At 41.4% G+C, this 19,319-nt stretch overlaps 4 protein-coding genes across 7 annotated transcripts in view; 1 reads left to right on the top strand and 3 right to left on the bottom strand.

The window, feature by feature from the left end:
• LOC309688310 (galectin-4-like) overlaps positions 1-13,767 on the top strand; it is a 15,039-nt gene extending 1,272 nt beyond the window's left edge. Inside the window, exons 2-4 of one of the 3 annotated variants that reach the window (XR_014271040.1) lie at positions 8,745-8,885; positions 11,725-11,890; positions 12,025-13,767. Coding sequence is in view for 2 of the 3 variants with exons in the window: in XM_082503942.1 (XP_082360068.1) it covers positions 11,612-11,634; positions 11,725-11,890; positions 12,025-12,171 (336 nt within the window). In the remaining variant the exon portion in view is untranslated. Of the gene's footprint in view, positions 1-8,744; positions 8,886-11,582; positions 11,635-11,724; positions 11,891-12,024 lie in introns of those variants that run through there. The other 2 variants (XM_082503942.1, XM_082503943.1) reach the window with 2 other exon arrangements.
• Positions 1-19,319, bottom strand: part of LOC309721107 (uncharacterized protein) — a gene marked incomplete at its 3' end in the record, with an annotated part of 85,611 nt that overhangs the window by 12,769 nt on the left and 53,523 nt on the right. The window lies entirely within an intron of this gene.
• On the bottom strand, positions 6,705-7,934 carry LOC309688304 (spastin-like). Its single transcript, XM_082503931.1, has one exon. It carries the CDS (start codon positions 7,858-7,860, stop codon positions 6,742-6,744), a length of 1,119 nt encoding a protein of 372 aa, XP_082360057.1. The 5' UTR covers positions 7,861-7,934; the 3' UTR covers positions 6,705-6,741.
• The window catches only part of axl (AXL receptor tyrosine kinase), a 25,322-nt gene continuing 18,387 nt past the window's right edge, over positions 12,385-19,319 (bottom strand). For both annotated transcript variants that reach the window (XM_082503920.1, XM_082503919.1), the window contains exons 14-20: positions 19,156-19,233; positions 18,614-18,706; positions 18,067-18,188; positions 17,390-17,499; positions 16,661-16,820; positions 15,898-16,034; positions 12,385-15,146 (exon numbers count right to left, since the gene is read on the bottom strand). In XM_082503920.1, coding sequence (XP_082360046.1) covers positions 14,699-15,146; positions 15,898-16,034; positions 16,661-16,820; positions 17,390-17,499; positions 18,067-18,188; positions 18,614-18,706; positions 19,156-19,233 — 1,148 coding nt within the window. In that variant the 3' untranslated portion in view covers positions 12,385-14,698. The remainder of the gene's footprint in view (positions 15,147-15,897; positions 16,035-16,660; positions 16,821-17,389; positions 17,500-18,066; positions 18,189-18,613; positions 18,707-19,155; positions 19,234-19,319) is intronic.

Genomic DNA, 19,319 nt, shown 5'->3' with positions numbered 1-19,319 from the left:
AATAAAGATTTCTATTTTAAACAAAACTCAAAACAGAGATCAACGGATGACCACTTGACTACTTGTTTTAGAATTATAATCCAATACAGCACAATTTCTGTTTAAGAGGTTTGTGCCTTACCTTTTTATTCTGTGGGCCCACAGTAGTCAAGAAATCACCCGAGACGTCTGCCCGTCTGACCACTAAATCCGGCCTCAACATCCGCCGACATCAAACACCTGAACCTCGTTCTACTGATCTTCAGTTGCCCGCATCCTCCACCAAATGCTGCGAGATCGATCAACTTTAGACCAGACAACAAACTACGGAGCCTCCGGAAAAGTGCAATCAAACGATGAGTTTTATTATCACAGGAGAACAACCAACCATCAGCATACGGAATGTGTTGCTCTGACAAGAATACATTGGGTTCTGGTTTTATAGGATAAAATATCACACCTACGTCAATACAGTTCAAAAATACATGGTGACAGATGGGCAAAAGTTCAACCCATGCAGACAAGGGTACATCACGTACATATAACCTTACACCGACATATAACTTCTCCTTTCTACATTACTTGCCTTTTAAGGTAATAACTTCAGGTCTTAGCATCTCTGAGAGCTAATAATGGACCCTCGTCATTAATCACTAAGTAGAGTACTTTGCAGCCAGTCTCAAACTGAAGCAGAAGACGCTTAGGCCTTTGCTCAGACCTGCTACTAGATTAATATGTGTATCGTAAGCGTGCATGCAATTAACCTGCTATGTTCTCATCTCCCCTCAGCATGTATCATCTGGACACTCTCACCAGTGAAGCTTAAAACCTTCTAGAATGGAACATCAACTCTAACCAAGCACATTTATGCATTCTGTATAAAATGAACTCAACCTATAAAAATAGAAAGGTCAATGTGAAGACAGACATATTCAATGCAATATAAACCCTGTAGGAAATATTACTGATAAATGATACTGTGAAACATGTTATTAATACATTCTTCATAAGGCAAATTATATGGTAGCAATAAAAGAATCTCTGAATCCCAACAACACACATGCAGGTAGGAACAGAGGATTACCGGAGATGACTCCTTTCTTTATTTTTCTTTTTTCTTCTTCACAACCAGAACAACATACTCACTAGCGCTCTCTAGCGCTTCTGGTAAATGCATCTACAGAACAAATGCAATAGTATGCGTGGACACAACATCTCCCCCTTTGAACAAGGATTTCTTATGTGAACCTGACTTCATCACTCTGATGTATGTCACCTAATACACGTTTAACATATTTCACATTACTCAGTAACATTCACTTTCCCATGACAAAGTCTTGGGTCCAGCAAGGTGGGTTCCTCATCCTGGTGGGCCTAAGCCTACTATCAGACTCAGAGTTAGATGCTAGATCAGTTCCTGGTTTATGACAGTCCATTGTTGTGTCAGAATCAGTACCTGCGTTCAGCTCTGACAGAGCCGATAAGTGTGAGGCGTTCCAGGTCCGTCCATCATCCAGCAAATAAGTGTTTGGTCCTTTCCTTGTCATGACAGTCCTTGGTTTGGAAAACTTTAACTCGCCTTTCTTTACCTTCCACGGCTTCCTAACCCGTACCTTGTCACCAGGCTGAAAGTTGGATGGTTTGGCGTGTCTGCGAGCATCAGTGTATTCTTTCATTTTCATTTGCTTATTCTTAACTCTTTCGCACATGGTATGCCTCTCTGTCTGAGGAACAGGCATATCCATTACCTGTAACTTTGTTCTCATTCGTCGTCCATGGAGCAGTTCTGAAGGGGAAACTCCAGTTGTTGAATGAGGGGTTGCTCTGTAGTCCATCAGGTAAGTTCTCAGGAATGATTTCCAGGGTTGTCCTTGAATCGAGGCAGTCTGTAGGCAGTCTTTAACGCATCTATTGAATCTCTCAACTTCCCCATTAGCTCTTGGGTAATACACTGAGGATCTCAGGTGTTGGATTCCCCTGCTTTTCAGGAAGTCAGCGAACTCAGCAGAGAGAAATTGAGAGCCATTGTCACTTATCAGTGTCTTTGGATTCCCTTCACGAGAGAAAACTACCGAAAGGAATTGAATGATAGTAGCCGCATCAGCTCGGGGAGCAAAAGCTACTTCAGGCCACTTACTAAAGTAGTCTACCAATGTGATGGCAAATCTACAGTCAGAAGGGGCTATTTCAAAAGGGCCTATGATGTCCACAGACACCTTTTCCCAAGCAGCAGCTGGTAAAGGAATGGGTTGGAGTGGAGCATCATGGGTGACAGTGGACTTGTCATTCTGTCTGCACGTTGCACAGTTCTTTATCAGTGTCTCTATGTGACAATCCATTTTGGGCCACCAGTACAATTCCCTCAGGCGTTGTTTGGTACGTACAATGCCTTGGTGAGTTTCATGAGCTATATCAGTGAGTTTTTTCTGCAACGACTCAGGCACTAGCAAGCGATGTGTACCTCTGACAATGCACTCGTTCAAGACCGCGAGTTCATGGCAGATTGGGAAGTACGGCTGTAAGTCAGGTTCCAGTGACGTCTTCCTTGCAGGCCAGCCTTTCTGTATCTGCACACGGAGCTTTGTGAACACTGGACAGGCTTTGCACTCTGACTGGAAATCATCCTCAGACACAGCACTCAGATCAGTGAGGATGGCTGCAACTGACTCCACATCCTCTGCACATGCCATGTCTGTCTCGGAAAGTGGGAGCCTAGAAAGACAATCAGCAACATGGTTCAATGACCCAGTTCTATATTCCACTTCATAGTCAAACTCCAACAGGCGAGCTGACCATCTGGCTATGCGTAGACCAGCTCTGTTATTGCCCTTAGTAGTCAGCAGTGTTGTAAGTGCTTGGTGATCTGTTCGTAGGAGGAATTTTCTGCCCCAGAGCCATGTGCGCCATTTTTCAGCAGCCAAGACGCAAGCTAGAGCTTCCTTCTCAACGATTGAGTATTTCCTCTCTGCATCAGACAAGCTGCGAGATGCAAATGCAACAGTATGTTCTGCATCATTACTGTCAAGTTGAGTCAAAACAGCACCTACACCGTAGTCTGAGGCATCTGTTGAGACTATGGTTGGCTTACTGGGGTCGAACATCACCAGGGCAGGGCTGTGCACGATTAACCGCTTGACTTGATCAAACACTGCTTGAGCTGCTTCGTTCCAGTGGAATGAACAGTCCTTACGCAGAAGAGCTCTCATAGGTTCAACAACAGTCGCGTAATTGGCACAAACTTGCTGTACCATGCACTCAAGCCAAGAATTGAGCGCAGGGTTGCAGGATCAGTAGGGGGCGGAGCATGCAGGATGGCAGTGACATGAGAGTCATCTGGCAGCAGACCTTCTGGACCAATCTTTTGACCCAAAAAGCTCAGAGTAGTTTGACGGAGTTGACATTTGTCAACATTGAGTTTCAGTCCTGCATTGTTGATTCTGTGTAACACAGCACGCAAGTTGGCCTCATGTTCAGCTTCTGACATTCCGTATATGATGACATCATCAAGGTAGCATTGCACCCCTTTCTGGCCGCGTAGGATTTGTGTCATCATCTTTTGGAAGGCTGCAGGTGCTGAACTCAACCCATAGGGAACTCTGCAGTACTGGTACAGTCCTTCATGTGTAATGAAAGCAGTGAGCCCTCTACTCTCTTCATGTAGTTTCAGCTGATGGTAGGCGGATTTAAGATCCAGGGTGGAGAACATGACAGCCCCACGCAGCTCAGACAGTATGTCCTCTATCAGTGGCAAGGGATGACTGTCAGCGACCACCGCTTTGTTAGGTTCTCTCAAATCAACGCACATGCGTATGCCACCAGTCTTCCTTCTAGTGACTACAATCGGGGAGACCCATTCAGATGCATCGATTTTCTCTATGATGCCATGTTCCTCAAGGTTCTTGAGTTCTGCGGAAACTAGGGCTGCTCAATTAATCGAATTTTAATCACGATTACGATCTGGGCTTTCAACGATCATTAAAAATGACTGAGCCGATTATTAGCCCCTCCCTCATTTATCCGCGACACCTTAAAGGCCGGTCCGTGAAAATATTGTCGGGCATAAACCGGTCCGTGCGCAAAAAAGGTTGGAGACCGCTGATTAAGAGGACCCGAGGGAAGCTCGGAAAGCTAAGCAGAAGTTATTTGGAGAGGAGAGTGACTGCTGTTGGTTGAAAAGAGAGTTTAAAAAAAAAAACTTCAGTGGTGTTGCACACTATTTTATATTATTTTTTTAAAGTCATTGTTAACCCTTTAAAGCCGGTCAGAGCTGCATGCTCCGTTTTGCGTAACTATTGTTAAATCCCTGTAGAACCTGAACCGTGTAAGCTAGCGCAATAATTTGTTTTGCATATGAAACCGGAGGAGTTGTACTTACATCTGATGCCATCAGCTTGTCCTCGGTCACGGTTTCGTTCCACATATAGCTTTGCAAAAATTGCATAAAAAGCGCTTGCAGGAACAAAAACATAATATTCCAGAAACACGTTTTGCCGTTCCTATCAGCTGTTCGTAACACTTCCCACAGTGAAATGATGCACATGCTGTTTTCTTTGCAAATTTGCATCATAGGATTGTTTTTTGTTTTTCCTGCAGTATATAAAAATTGCTGTATCTCCAAAATAAAACTATGAAGACACTCAAAATAAATTTCCTGTTGTTGTAAACTATTTTTTGCAACTTTATTGTATTTAAAGTTTTGAGGGATAAACCTCTTAAATTTCTCCAAGTAGAAATATATGTAAACAAAACAAAAGTGATTTTCAATTTTTTTTGTAGTTTATTGCACTTTTTTGCAATTTATGTAATTACTATGGACTTAATGCATACATATTATTAAAATATGGGCTATAACAGTTGTATTGATGTATAGCAACTTGAAATGCTCCCACAAATGGCACTACAGCATGTAAAAAAATAATATAAGCTCTGGTGGACTTGGTTCTATAGTAGGTCTTAAAGGGTTAAATAAATATCGTCAAATAATCGTGATCTCAATTTCAGTGAAAATAATCGTGATTATCATTTTTGCCATAATCGAGCAGCCCTAGCGGAAACAGCATCACGGACTGACAGGGGTAAGCGTCGAAGTTTCTGCTGTATTGGCTTCACTTCAGGTTGCACCTTCACTTTATGTACAAAATCCTTTGCACATCCGAATGCAACTGGAGACTCACATTCCTGTTTACATTGAGTGGGCAGAGCAGAGGTTTGCTGAAGTGTAGCACAGACCTTGGGACTGTCAAGAACTAATTGTCCCCCTTTTATGTGTAGCTGGAGGGCAGTCACCAAGTCCATTCCCAGTATGGGTGTTCCTGTTCTCACAATGTAGAGATCAGTGGAGGCACACTTGCCATTGTAAGTAATGTCAGCTCTAAGACACCCTAATACATCCAGTTTCTCTTTTGAATATGTAATAAGCTGAACAGCTGGATTACTTAACTGAGCCAAAATTTGTGCTGTAAACATGTTCAGGCAGTATGGAAACACCAGACCCTGTGTCTACTAGTAGCTTAACAGTACATGCCTGCGCAGTATTTGGTACAGTGACAGCAACAGTGCACATCAATTTAGCCGGATCACCACTGACACAATTGTCAACAGTTAAAACACACATTTCAGGAACAGTCACTTCATTAACAAGCTTATGAGAAGATTTACACACTCTCGAAAAATGTCCGATTTTCCCACACGTATTACATTTGCAGTCTTTTGCGGGGCAGGATTTATCATTGGTTTTGTGATCAGCTGAACCACAACGGTAGCACGTCGGAGCTGTATCCGTCTTTTTAGCTGCTTTGTATTTTGGCTTGCGCATCTTCTTTTGTACTTGAACAGCGGCAACAGGCTTCGTTTCACCAACAGCAATGGCCTTTGCATCAGCTATTGCAGCCTCTGTACACCTAGCAATTTCCAAAGCTCGATCGAGCGTCAAATCCTCCTCCGTTAGCAGTCTTTCACGTATACGAGCATTATTTGTCTTCTCTACAAGTTGATCCCGCAACATTTCATTCTCCATAGCCCCGAACTTACATTGTTTCACGAGCTCACGCAGTGCTGCAACGTAGTGATCTGTAGACTCACCGACAGCTTGGGCTCGTTGCCTGAAATGGTATCTCTCGGCGACAACATTGACTTTAGGATGAAAGTACGTTTCCAAAGCCTTTACGGATCCCTCGTAATCATCCGTAGCGAGTGATAAGGCGCTGTAGATTCGTTGTCCCTCCATTCCCAAGCAGTGAATGAGCAGGGCCCTCTTCCTCTCTGTAGCAAAGTCATTACCCCCGATCGCCAGCAAGTAGTTATCGAACAACTTTTTCCACGCAGCAAATGGAATTTTCGGTTCGCCCGGGCAATCCAGGAACACAGCCGGGGGTTGCAAAGAGAGCAGAGCCATAACTTAATCACCACTACTCTCGTCGCCACTTGTTGTGTGGTGTTAGTTCGCAGGCATTACACACACATGCAGGTAGGAACAGAGGATTACCGGAGATGACTCCTTTCTTTATTTTTCTTTTTTCTTCTTCAAAACCACAACCAGAACAACATACTCACTAGCGCCCTCTAGCGCTTCTGGTAAATGCATCTACAGAACAAATGTAATAGTATGTGTGGACACAACAGGTCCCAACTCTCTTATTGGGCCAAGTGCAGCATCTTTGGCTAATGCTGTCAAATCGCTCCCTGAATATCCTGCAGTCACTTTTGCAAGACAGGACAGTTCGTTTTGGCTCAGTGGACTCCCGTGCGTTCCCAAAAGATTTTTCAGCAGCGTAAATCTTGTCTAAAGGTCACATATACTCTTTTTGCAAAGTGCCTTAATATTGCTTCATCGAGCTCCTGGGGCCTGTTAGTTGCTCCCATTACAAGTACCCTGTCATCCCTTCCTGACTGCAACCCGTCAAACTCAATGAGGAACTCAGTTTTTAAACGGCGAGAGGCGTCGTGCTCCCCCTCCCTCCTTTCACAGAGCAAGCCGTCCACTTCATCGATGAAGATTACTGAGGGCTGTAACTCTCTCGCAACTGCAAAGAGTGCTCGTACGAGCTTCTCGCCTTCTCCCACATATTTGGAGGTCAAACTAGCAGCACTGATGTTGAAGAATGTTGCATTAGACTCTGCAGCAACTGCTTTGGCGAGCATGGTCTTCCCATTTCCTGGTGGGCCAAATAAAAGCAAGCCACGTGCAGGAGCTCTCAGACCAGTAAAGAGATCAGGTCTTAAGGCAGGAAGGATGACAATTTCTTGAAGTGCTTGCTTTGCCAGATCCTGCCCTGCGATGTCATCAAATGACACAGTCGCTCCACTGTATACAATTTCATTCATAATTAAGCTGGCCAGTTTACTGTCCACATTCTTTTTCATATCCCTCTTCGGGGGCTGTTTCACAGCTGCCGGTCTTCCATTCTGAGTTTTTCCCACCCGAGCGGTTTTCTTTGCATCAGTTATTCCTAATGGAGGTCTTACAGAAGTGGAGGGTCTGATGGTGGTGGAAACACCTGCGGGTTGACTTTTAGGAACTGACTTTGGCTGTGAAGGAGCATGATGTGATGTCCCTTGGGGGTCATTTCTCCTTTTAGAGGCTAGTGTCGTCTCTAAAAGGGTAAGCTTGTCTTTTGCCATGGTGAGTTTGGTGACCATTTTATCCTGAAGTCTCTCTGCTCGGTCATACTGCTCTCCAGCTTGCCCAGTGAGCTCTATTGCAATACCCCTTTCAAGCTCAGAAATCCCTTTCTTGTACCACTGCACAGCCTCCTTCTTCTCACCTGTGTCGTCCTCGTCGATCTTCAGTGCCTTGAATATATACTCAAGCGCCTGCTTGTGGATGTTTTTTATAACTTCAGCGCTGTCTTTGGGCTTACTTGCGTTTGTTTTGGTCGACATTTCTCTTGCGCGACTTCCCCCCTGTTCTCAGTCATAACACAGTAAACTAGTCATAAACGAAAACGTTTAGGCTATATATCGCATTTAAAGGTCTTTCCTTGGGACAACATCACAGAACACAGAAACATCACAGGGCTTTGGAGCGTGATGTTACAGGAGGCGGGCCACGGCCCCCGCCGCCATCACAGTAGGCCAGACAAAGGATACAGCTTCAGCTATCCGATTGTTCAGTCTGATGTCACTAGCCGTGTCTGGGCCTAAACTCTGCTGCAGGTCCATATATCAAATGATCACTGTGGCATTACTGAGAGTTAAAACACTGTCTTAAGTCTTTCATCTTTAATAAAATTATCAGCGTTCTGCTCTACCAGGTGTAACAACTGAGTTTAACATCCAGGCATCCATGAAAATGGAATTTATGACATTTAACGGAGTTAGAAGTTAGCAGCAAGTTAGCTCGCTAGCTTCTATCTAAATACAATATAGCATGTCCTGACTGCGGGGTTTTGGAAACAAATTAAAACGTACAGCTTTCTTATCACTTCCAACATAAATGAAGACAGAAAACTAAACAGCAGTGATGTTTGTAGGGTTACTGAAGTTGGGCTAGCTGGTATATAATGATGTGCTACGTGACCGCTAGCGACACAACTATGTTAGCATAATATAAACACGCTAACTTTTTTTCCACTCGATAAAAGTTAACGTGAGTGTTCTCGGTGGTCAGGAACAAATGGAATCGCATGGCAGGATGCTGTAAAGGGACCAAACTAAAAGGCTTTTAGTGGGTTTTTTCATAGATAACGAGATAAAACAAGCTAATGTGTGATGCTGCAGAACCACGTCATGTCGACTGAGTAGCTTTTGATTTGGCATTATTGCAGGCAACCCAGCATATGAAATGGATGTAACAAATCCAGACTGGGCACCAACACTGCACATGGGGCACGACGACAAACCTGTGTCAGACTCGGACCGGCACGCAAGGCGTATGCAACGGAAGCGAAAAAGAGCACCCATTGCAGGTAAACACCCCCCCTCTGAAAACATACTAAATTGCTCTTATGGTACACTAATCTACGGAGCCCCGCAGGGAACATGGGAGAAAAAAAAATTAAGACGGACTTTTGCGAGATCTCGCAAAACAAACTCGGGATCTCGCAAAACTTTTAGCCTCATTCTTCGGACGCCGGCTCGAAGCCAACCGGGAGGTCGAGGCACGATGTGCCGGGAAAGCGGTGTTCCACCCGGCTGTAGTAGGTCTCGACCTCCCGTTAGCTTCGAGCTAACGGGAAGAATGCGGCTAAAACTTACAAAAGACCATCTATACACAGTTGTTATCACCAGCTTTGATTCCTATCCCCAGGGCTAGTTTAATCGCCAGGGTTCAGTTCACCAACACTATTAACAGACCAGATCTCCACATTGAAGCACGAGCAGGCTTCAGTTCAGCTGACTGAGCCAACAGGCCCTTTCAGAAGCGACTGGAGTAGAAGGCTATAACAACCCACAACAGAAAACAAAATGTCAAGTTCAAACTTACATGAAATACACTGCACTAAAATTAGGTGTTAAAACATTTATACACAGTGTTAACTGTATATGCTTTGGAGTAACCAACATTTACCTTTACATAATATTCATAACCCAGAAATAAAGTAAACAGAGCAGAGCACAGAGGTTCGTTTTGCGTCCCTGTACCGTATGTCTGTCTTCACTGATCCACAAAGTGCCCTTTAGTTGTTTTCCTTGACTATATGGTTTAAAAACATCAAAATAGACTAAACAACTAGTCTAAAACTAAGAGACACAGGATAAAGTTGGTGTGAAGGTTTCAGTCTGTGAATGAATCTAAGCACCATCACCTTAACTTTAAATTCATCTCTGTTACCTTCTTTGTGACTGAACTCTGACCGTGAGCACCACAGCCACTGCGCACCAATCACACGCACTTTAAATCCACCACAGTAAACCAGTTAGTTTACCTCAGTTTGTTTTGCAGCACATTTCACAACATGCAAAAGCATAATGTGCCATGTACAGACTCAAAATCTGATTTAAAAACATGAGGACTGACCTGTAAGCTTTACATTTACAGTTTATCACATACCACTGAGCAGTTCTTACCTGTAATTCTAAGCCCTCTTCTTCCTTTTCTGGTTTAAAACATCAAATTAGACTAAACAACTAGTCTAAAACCAAGAGACACTTAAATATTAAGTTAAACCTCTGGGGTCGCCGGACGCGCCGGCGCGTCAAAATCACATGACCAATTTAAGACGACACAGCTACAAGATGCAGCGATTCAGAGGCTGTATCCCAATTCAGGGCCTGCAGCCTTAAAGGCCATTTTAAGGCCGATTACGTCACAGCGACACGACGAAGGCCTAAAAATAAATGTTTGTTTCAGTTCTATGAAGCTTTGAGTATTTTGGATTAGTAGCACTGCTGTGTTTGTTGCATCATATTGCTGTAATTGTTTATATGCTTTATATATTCTGAGGTAAGTTGATCTATAGTGTTACATCATATTCTATAAGGATGTTATGTGTTTGTGTACTTTCTGCCCAGTTTGACCCATTTAGCAGAAGTCAGCTTGGTTCCACTTGCCTCTTACCCGTGATTTCAGTGGAAATTTCAAATTCAGGATCTGACACACACTGATTCATGTCCTACACAGTTCTTGCAAGTTCATAGAAATTTCTGTTCAATTAGAACCAAATATTTGAGTTGATGGTTGAAATTGTTGTTTTGTTGTTGTTTTAATATCGGTCTAGCTGCACGCAGCACGCAATTGAACCACATATTTTAGAAGCCAAAGGTTCAAAATAGTTGGGAGCACCTTCACTTAATTATAACAGTGGCTCTGTTAGGAAAACAGTTCTGTATACCGATACTAAATTGCGTTAAAAAGGGCGACTTGTGGTATTCTCACACTAGACACTAGATAGCTGCTACTACAGTCACACACATATACTGTTGCCTCAGTAGTCAGAGTGGCACAAAGAAAAAGTTTGTGAAATCTTTAGAGTTGGCAAAACTTCTGTTTTACTTATTTAAAATAATAGTGCAATATATACATGCAGTAATTACTCTGCAGTAATTACATCGTTTAAGAAGATGAGCATGTGTTGAATGCGTGCTCATCCATATAAATAAAGGCATACAAAGTCAGCTTACAAAAAAGTTGTGCTCAAGAAATATTGATGGGTATGAATAATGCCCAACAACAACCTTTTTACAGATGGAAGAAATTCAGGACGACTGCTCTCCTGAATAGTAGATGTCCTACAAAGACCATCGCTATGAAACCTACAAAACGTGGTACAGTCTTTGCTCATATGTTCATTATAAGAAAAACCCTGAATAAGAAGGGGAAACTGCTGCTCTCTACATAAATATCCATATGCAGTGTAGAACGCTAGGTCTGAAGAAGAAACATTGAAACTTAATTTCAGCAGTCACCGCATGATGTCAGGAACATCATGGAGGGGCAAGGCCATCATTTCACCAATCAAAGGTAAGCAGAGGTTCGGTGATACACTGACACAAAACAGATACAAATAACTAAGAAAAAAAAATTCTTATTTTCCAAATTCGGGTTTTGAAATGACCAAATGCAACATTAATGTATTTAAAAAATAAAATGTTATGACACAAAAACATTTGTCAGATGGGTGACTAACATTTACAGCCACAGTGTGTCCATTTACTGAGGATGTTCCCTAAGAGGACCATCGTCATCAGAGGCATGGTTCCCTATGGAGCACACAAGTGTGTGATTTTAAGACTACTTGCCGAAATCTCTAGTGCAGTACTAAAGTGCTAACATGAATGTTTAACGCTCATGGATGTGTGTTTCAGATTAAGGATCAAGTTTTTGGTGAGCAGATCTCGAGATGTCGCTTTCCACATCCATTCGAGATTCAGGGAAGGAATTGTTGTAAGAAACAGTATGATTGGAGGAAACTGGGGCCAGGAGGAGAGAGAAATGAGCATGAATCCATTTATGGAGGGCCAGTACTTTGATGTAAGTAACATCAGTCACGCAGTCGTAATATCAAGTCCTTATGATGAATTTTAGAAGCAAATTTTAATGTGATTTTGGCAAATTCTAGATAACTTTGTGTGTCAGCATTCAAAAGTTTTCTCTCTGTCCCTCAGATGTCAATCCGTTGTGGGAACCAGAGGTTTAAGGTGTTTGTGAACGGGCAGCACCTGTTTGACTTTTTCCATCGCTGGCAGTCCTTCAATGAGATTGACATGCTGGAGATAGAAGGCGATGTGCAGATCTCCTACATCCACTTCTGATACCACCCATTAAAGAAATAAATAATTTTGTGCATCTTTCAAAAAATGTTATTTTTTTAAATAACATATTTCAAAAAAAATATCTCATCCACAGAGTTGCTTATCTCAGTTTCTTACCTGCTTTGAGATCAGATATCTCAATAAGATCAAATGTCACCTCAGTATCTGCTGTATCGTTTATACCAGTTAACTGAATTAATAAATCATGAATCATTTATGAATTAACTGATTTATTTCTTATGCAAAATAGTGTATATACTGTATAAAAATTTGTTTACAATTCATTACAGTGTCAATATAAGGCAGTTATAGTACAATTTTCTCCCAATTCAAAAAAACACAACAGGAAAAATCGCAGTCGACACACACATGCACTGTAATGCAAAATACTGGCTCTGTGAAGGCACTTGGTAAAATCATGAAATTTAAGGCTTTGAATGTAAGATGGAGTTTCAGTTTTTGCTGGAATACAGTTGGAAGCTCATTTTTGGACCAAAATACTCCAAAGACACAGATATAAAACAGGAGACATATGTGCATTCAAAGTGGTATAGCATCTGAACATGGAAATTTAAACCAGTACCTCAGCCTCAGCACCACTGTTTGTGGTTCAGAAACAATGTGGTACTCCCACTGAGTCTACAGTACCAAAGCTATTACAAGAAATGTACACTTTTAACAAGAAATTTCCATAATGCTACTAGTATAACATACTATTTTATATACAAGTACCTTTGATGTATACAACTAAGAAACACAGCGCCTCACTGACATTTCTTCTCATCCTGAAATGTGTGCCAGATTATTGTCAAGGCCATTCCAATGACAAAATTATAAACTACTGCAAATACATAAAAAATAAGTGCATACTGCTGTGTCTTTCTCTTGGATTCTGCTATGTACAGCGCCAAACAAGTGGCAGGATGATGTCACATGACGAGGTTAGTGATGTTTTCCAGTCTCCCAGACTCTTCCCATCAACAGAAAATACTGCAAATGTGTCATGTTCTCTCAGGTTTGTTTTCTGCTACTAAGAATAGGAAATAACTGAAATACAACAAAAAACCCCAAACAAAAAGGATACACACATTATAAACACACACAGATACAAAAACATTAGTGCAAGTTGTAGAAATACAAAAATCAGCATTTAAAAAAAAGTGTAATAACACTGTGCTTGACATAAAAAAGTAAAGGTAAAGAGTTTATCCCATCAATTGTCATGGATAATGGATTCGTTTCCTACATCCATCCACCTGTACCTTGAATCATCTCTGTCCTCCTGATTTGACTAGTACGTCTGTCCCTCTAGAAAATCCTCAGATTCCTGAGTTATAGCAAAGATATATACATACGTGAATCAGGACATGCACATGTAACAACTGTCAGTGAGGAAAGACTTGCTTTGTTCACACTATGAATCGCTCAGTGTACTTGATGCACAACCAACAGTAAAAACCCTGGGGAAGATACAAGACTTTGTTACAGCGGCACACCGGGCTCCGATGCAAATCCTGTATTATTACTATGTTTTTTAATGAAGTACCTTTACTTTTATTTGCAATTTATTTTTTATTTTTTTTAAAGATGTATATTGGGAATAAATCCTTAGATGGAGTGCAGCCAACACTGTGCAACTGTTGGTTGCACTCCATGGTGGAGGTTGAGCATCATGCACAACCTCCTCCATGAAGTTCATATTTTGACACTTTTGACAATTTGTAAGATAATGAAAAATAGGGTCAAGTTAAGGCAATCAAGCAAGGCATTCTGAACCTCTTCATAAACTTTCTTACTGTAGGTATTAACATAACCTTAAAAACAACAAGTTTTCTGATCAGATAATTCACCTTGTGTAAAACAGGCTCTGCTGGTTCTTTGTTCCAAGAATGAGTGGACTTTCTGCTTCAAAAAATGTTTCCTTGGGTGTGACAGGTCCTCCATACAAGTGCTGACTCACTGTAAAGTTCAAGCTTTTGGGTTTAGTCTGGCAGTGTCTGAGCTGGTTTTACCAAGAGGTTTATTTATTTTGTTTTTTTTAGCTTAATTACTCTTTTGCATTCAGGTAGTTAAACAGAAATGGTGTGTTACGGCTAAAGCAAAAGGGAATTCATTTCACTGATTCTGCTGCAGTGTGTGTGGCATTGTAACATGTAATGTACACCTCTTCACCCTCTTATTGGTAAGGGTGTACCCAGCTGCTACAGCAAATGTAATTTTACACTCACTTGGCTCTGGATAGTGTAATAAAACTTCATAAGACAAGGTTGGCTTATAAGGCGTTTTTTCAACCCGTCATCTTATAAGAAAGGGGTTGAAAATAAAATATCAGTCCTTCACGTCCTTGGAATGAATTTGGCTGCTTGTTTATGAGTACGTCTGTGCAAACTATATATAGAGAGCCACATAAGGTTTCTTCTTGCTGTTAGAAGGAATCAGCGACGGGCTGGATTATGTTCTTTGTACTTGAACTGGGATAGCACACTTTGGCAGTGACCAGTCTTGTCATTTTTAGGCAGTGAGTCTGTCACTGCCAGGGCATTTTCTTGGATCCATTCCTGTCCTCGAGCAGCTCAACAGTTGGAGTGCGATTGGGAGTGGAGTGGCATGATGACTGTAGAGGCAATGTGGCTGTGGAGGATGATACTGGCATGTCCAGGCTCTCCATGGAGTCAGAAAGGGTTCGGTTGGTTTCGTGCTGTGGACAGAGGACATAACGGTTGGGGTGGTGGACCTCCACTGTGGTCACAGACTCCAGGCCTTTCAAGCAGAGAGGGGATGAGCGTCCAGTGGGGTCACGACCACCAACGGCTCCGAGCTCCATGGAGGACTCGTCCATGTTCACGTATAGAATCTCATCTGGATCTTGTGGGTCTGGCAGATCCTCAAGGGCTTTTTCGAGCTCACAGCGCAGTGACTCGAATGATGGACGATCTTTTGGGCTCAGCAGCCAGCAGGAGAACATCAGGGAATAGCTGGAGGAGACAAAAGAATGTTAGTGGAGAATGTACTGTTAGCATGATAACAGTGAACAGTGACATTTAATATCCCATGGTGACCAAATGTTTTTATAGAAATAAGCAGTTCTGCATTTCTATGTAATTTATTTTCCTGGACAATACTTTTAAATATCGGATAATTTCTAATAATAAGCTCTATATTTCCCACTTGATCTTAAAAGGTCCGTTTGGCTCATGTTAAATTTTGGTTTATATTTTAATACATTCCGTGTTTAAAATCCTCTTTTTTCCTCACTTCAGTTTTCTGTGCAATTATGTATAATGTCAGTGTGACTGCTGTAAAAGCAGAAAGACTGGAGAAGTCTTTAAGCGTGTAGCCTTGGTTGAGTTATGGAAACAGGGTACTTCTATTGGAGATTATGTATCGGAATTTCTGGAGCGGGACCACGCCTCCAAACACGCTCCTTCCGGTTGTCATCTATATAGGTTCCCCCAGTTCTGTAAGCTGTTCATTCTCGTTCACGTGCCCCACCCTCCCTCCCTCCTTGTTCTCAATTCTTTAACTTCTTCATTTCTATGTAGTGCATGGGGATCTGCCAGGCCCCTTCGAGGCCTTCCCCAAACCGCAGCTCAATTCATGTCAAAACATTCACTTTTACCTACTAAAACGCTCTCAAACCTAAAATGAGGACGTGGGCCCAGCTAGTGAAATGAAAAGGGAAAAGATTTCATTATCAGCAAAGTGTTTTTTATCAAGGATACTCACATGCTGTCCAGACAGTCTGGAGGCTGCTTGAGACGGTTTCCTTGTCTCAAATAATCATAAATCTCACTATTTTCGACCCCAGGGTATGGCGTCTGACCCCGAGTGGCGATTTCCCACATGGTGACTCCAAATGACCACTAAGAGGGAGCAAGAGAAAGATGGAGAGGCGTACAGGGAAATAAAGAGAGAGAGGGCGAGGAAGGGTTTAGCATGAATTCCTGTAGACTTTACACACCTTGTCACACATTAGTGAAACATGAGTCTACACTGGTCAAACACTGGCTATGGAAAAATATCACAGTCATGTTTGTCTTGGATTTTTGGACATCCTGCTTTATGAACAAGCACTAAAGAATGCAGATCATTTTAAGTGCTGCACTGTATAAACACAACTGCACATGTGCATGGACACTTAGGCCCTTAAAAATACTGTATATGTCATTAGCTTACCAGCTGCTAAAGTTGATATCACTCACAGATGTTGGTCAGGACATATTTATGCATATTTATACTGACATTTACAGATATTTTGGTAAATAATTTTGTCTTCATGACCAGCTGGTATGCTTAAGCAATGTATAAAGTACTTGTTTCTGAGTACTTCAGGTCTTCTAAAAAAATTTGACTATACAGCTTTAATTCCCAAAACACATTGTTAACTGTTTGAGAAGGGGTATTTTTGTTCCCAAGCCTCTCTAATACTGAAAGCCTTTGCTCTGTATTGTAGGGCACACAGTAACAAACACACAGAAGATGAACTTACCACATCACTCTTTGTGGTGTAGACGCGGTCAGCTAAGCTTTCAATGGCGATCCATTTTACAGGCATCTTGGAGATCCTGCCCTGTCTGTAGTAGTCTCCATTGTAGATCTTCTTGGAGAGGCCAAAGTCAGCCACACATACATTCATATTCTCATTCAGCCTGCGAAAGGGCATTTAGACACGAGCTAGAGTTATTACACTTGTGTTGGTCCTATATATATTGAACAGTATCTACATATCGACAGTCTTATTTAGGTTTAACATCCAAAACATTTGTTTTGTACCACTCATAAACTGGCAAGGCAAGTTTATTTATATAGCACAATTCAACAACAAGGTGATTCAAAGTGCTTTACCGAGACATTAAAAAACAAAAACAATAAAATGCATTATTTAAAATTGATTAAAAAAAACAGTAGATAAAATCAGAACAGCAGGTAAAATCAGTAGTTAGAATATAAGTTTTGAAATTTAAGCTTAAAAGTGTGGATGGCAAGGCTTGCTTGCATCATTAGTCTTTTATTCTAGCAAAAAAGAGACTAATGCCTAAAACTGACATCTAATAGTCATGTTTAATATTAAGCAAAGTCTGTAGTTCTTGCTTTACTTCTTTACCGAGATCTTCTCCAACCATTGTATGTTGGATAAAAAAAAAGGAAAGAGAAAGAGCAAACGAGAACACCCACAGGAAGTGAAAGAGCAAAATGCAGAAGCAGAGATTGTGCTTACATGCAGTTGCGGGCAGCGAGGTCTCTGTGGATGAAGTTCTTGTTGCTGAGGTATTCCATTCCCCTGGCAATATCGGTCATGAACTTAACCAGCATTTGAGATGGGAGGTACTGCAGGATAATACAGAGAGAAATAAGTTTTGTTTTTGTTCTTTGTCTAACAAAGCTGATGTGTACTTTCTGTGCAATAGAGGGCACCAGAGCCCAACGTGTTTCAAGTCTGAATGGAGCACTCCTTTGCTCCAGATACTCCTCATGTGGAAACAATAGAGTTCAGCTCCACTGTGTTCTTGGAAACTGTGCATGGGTGTTTCAATACTGTGTATGGATCTTGTTTTGATTAGGCTTGTGTTACCCAACTTCGCTCTTCAGGGACTTACTGCGTAAGTCAGTTTAAAAAACCAAAACCAAAATAAGTATTAATACGTAACACTTCAAATAAAGACTTGTGTTTCCATAATCTCTGACTCTACGTGTTGCCGGAAAAAGTATGGGTGGAGACTTGTTTAAGAGATCTTTGAATCTCTGTTGAACTTTGGAACCCATTTAGCTGACAGACATGTGAACTTATTAAGCTGTTAAACTGTGTGGGACTGTATGTGTGCATATGCATAGGTGACTGTGAGTGTGCATGTCTGTTGCTGATTTTGTGCATTTGTTTGCTGTAATCAGACTAACCACAGGACAGTCTCCCAGCCTTGAGTATAGCAGATAACTGTGCAGATCTCCATGTTTCATATACGGCAGAATGACCACAGGGGAGGGATATCCTTCACTCTCCACAGTCTGTAGACACACACCTATTAAAAAAAACAAAACACAAAAAGAGCTTAGTATGCACAGAGACTTCATGCCTGTTCTGTCTATTCAGAAATTAACGTCATTTTACTTTTAATCCCCAAAGTCTTGACTGTGTATTTAAATAAGTGTCTACATCTATGAAGAAACAACACACAATAACTACAACACAAAGGATTTGTTTTCTTTGGCTCTTACACAGAATACACAGTATATCGCTAACATTTCTCTGTGAGTTTTCTGGATCGTCCTAAAAAAACAGCTGCATTGAGCAACAAATGCCTCCAGCGTTTTCAGTTGGATGCAGACAGAAATTTCAAAACCTAAATGGCTATGTATCATTAAGTGTAAATTAGAAAAAACACAACCTTTTGCAATTCAAAATTGCCAACTTTTGACATGCCAAGCAGCAAAAATGCCAACTCACCAAGGAGCCTCATGACATTGGGGTGGTCGAACTCTTTCATGCAGGCAGCCTCTCGGAGAAAATCTTCCATCTCTGAGCGTGTGCATATAGCAACTGGGGAGAAGAAGGTACAGAGGTGAAGCCACATCACCCATATGTTACTCAGTAGGTAATGCATGGCACTAAAACCAAAAGGTTGACAGTTTGCAAGAATAAGAAATAAACTATTTGAGAAGGCCTTTTGACTCCCTGGATTTATTTAACTGTGAATTTATACATGTCAGCATTTTTAACCACTGAAGTTGTTTAAATTTTTCAACTAGAGTCCCTCCATAATTTAGTTTTGAAAAAAAAATATCTAAAAAAAATTATATGGGGTAAAACTTTCTCTTCTGCCAATATTTTCTAAAAGCTGACTTTGTCCGTTTTCTGATGAAAACTGAGATTTTTGCCCTGAACACTTGTAAATTTTTGACCTAAGAGGCTGCTTATCAAATGCCCTGTGTTCCAGAGATGAAGGGATTCATTGTAGAGATTGCTGAGTACTTTTACTGTCTACTCACTTTTCATAGTCTTGACAGCGACTTTGAGAACAAACTCTTCTTGAGTCAGCAGCCCTTCCATCACAGAGCCAAACTCCCCTGAAGACAGAAAAACGTAGTTTAAAAAGCAATTGAAAATTGCCACTCATTCATTTCTCAACTGTAAACAGTTTATACAGCTATTA

This window comes from Aulonocara stuartgranti (assembly GCF_965226115.1).
Source record: "Aulonocara stuartgranti genome assembly, chromosome: 14".
Classification (NCBI taxonomy): domain Eukaryota; kingdom Metazoa; phylum Chordata; class Actinopteri; order Cichliformes; family Cichlidae; genus Aulonocara; species Aulonocara stuartgranti.
Note: the sequence above shows the minus strand (reverse complement) of the source record. Positions and strands in the feature narration are given on the sequence as shown.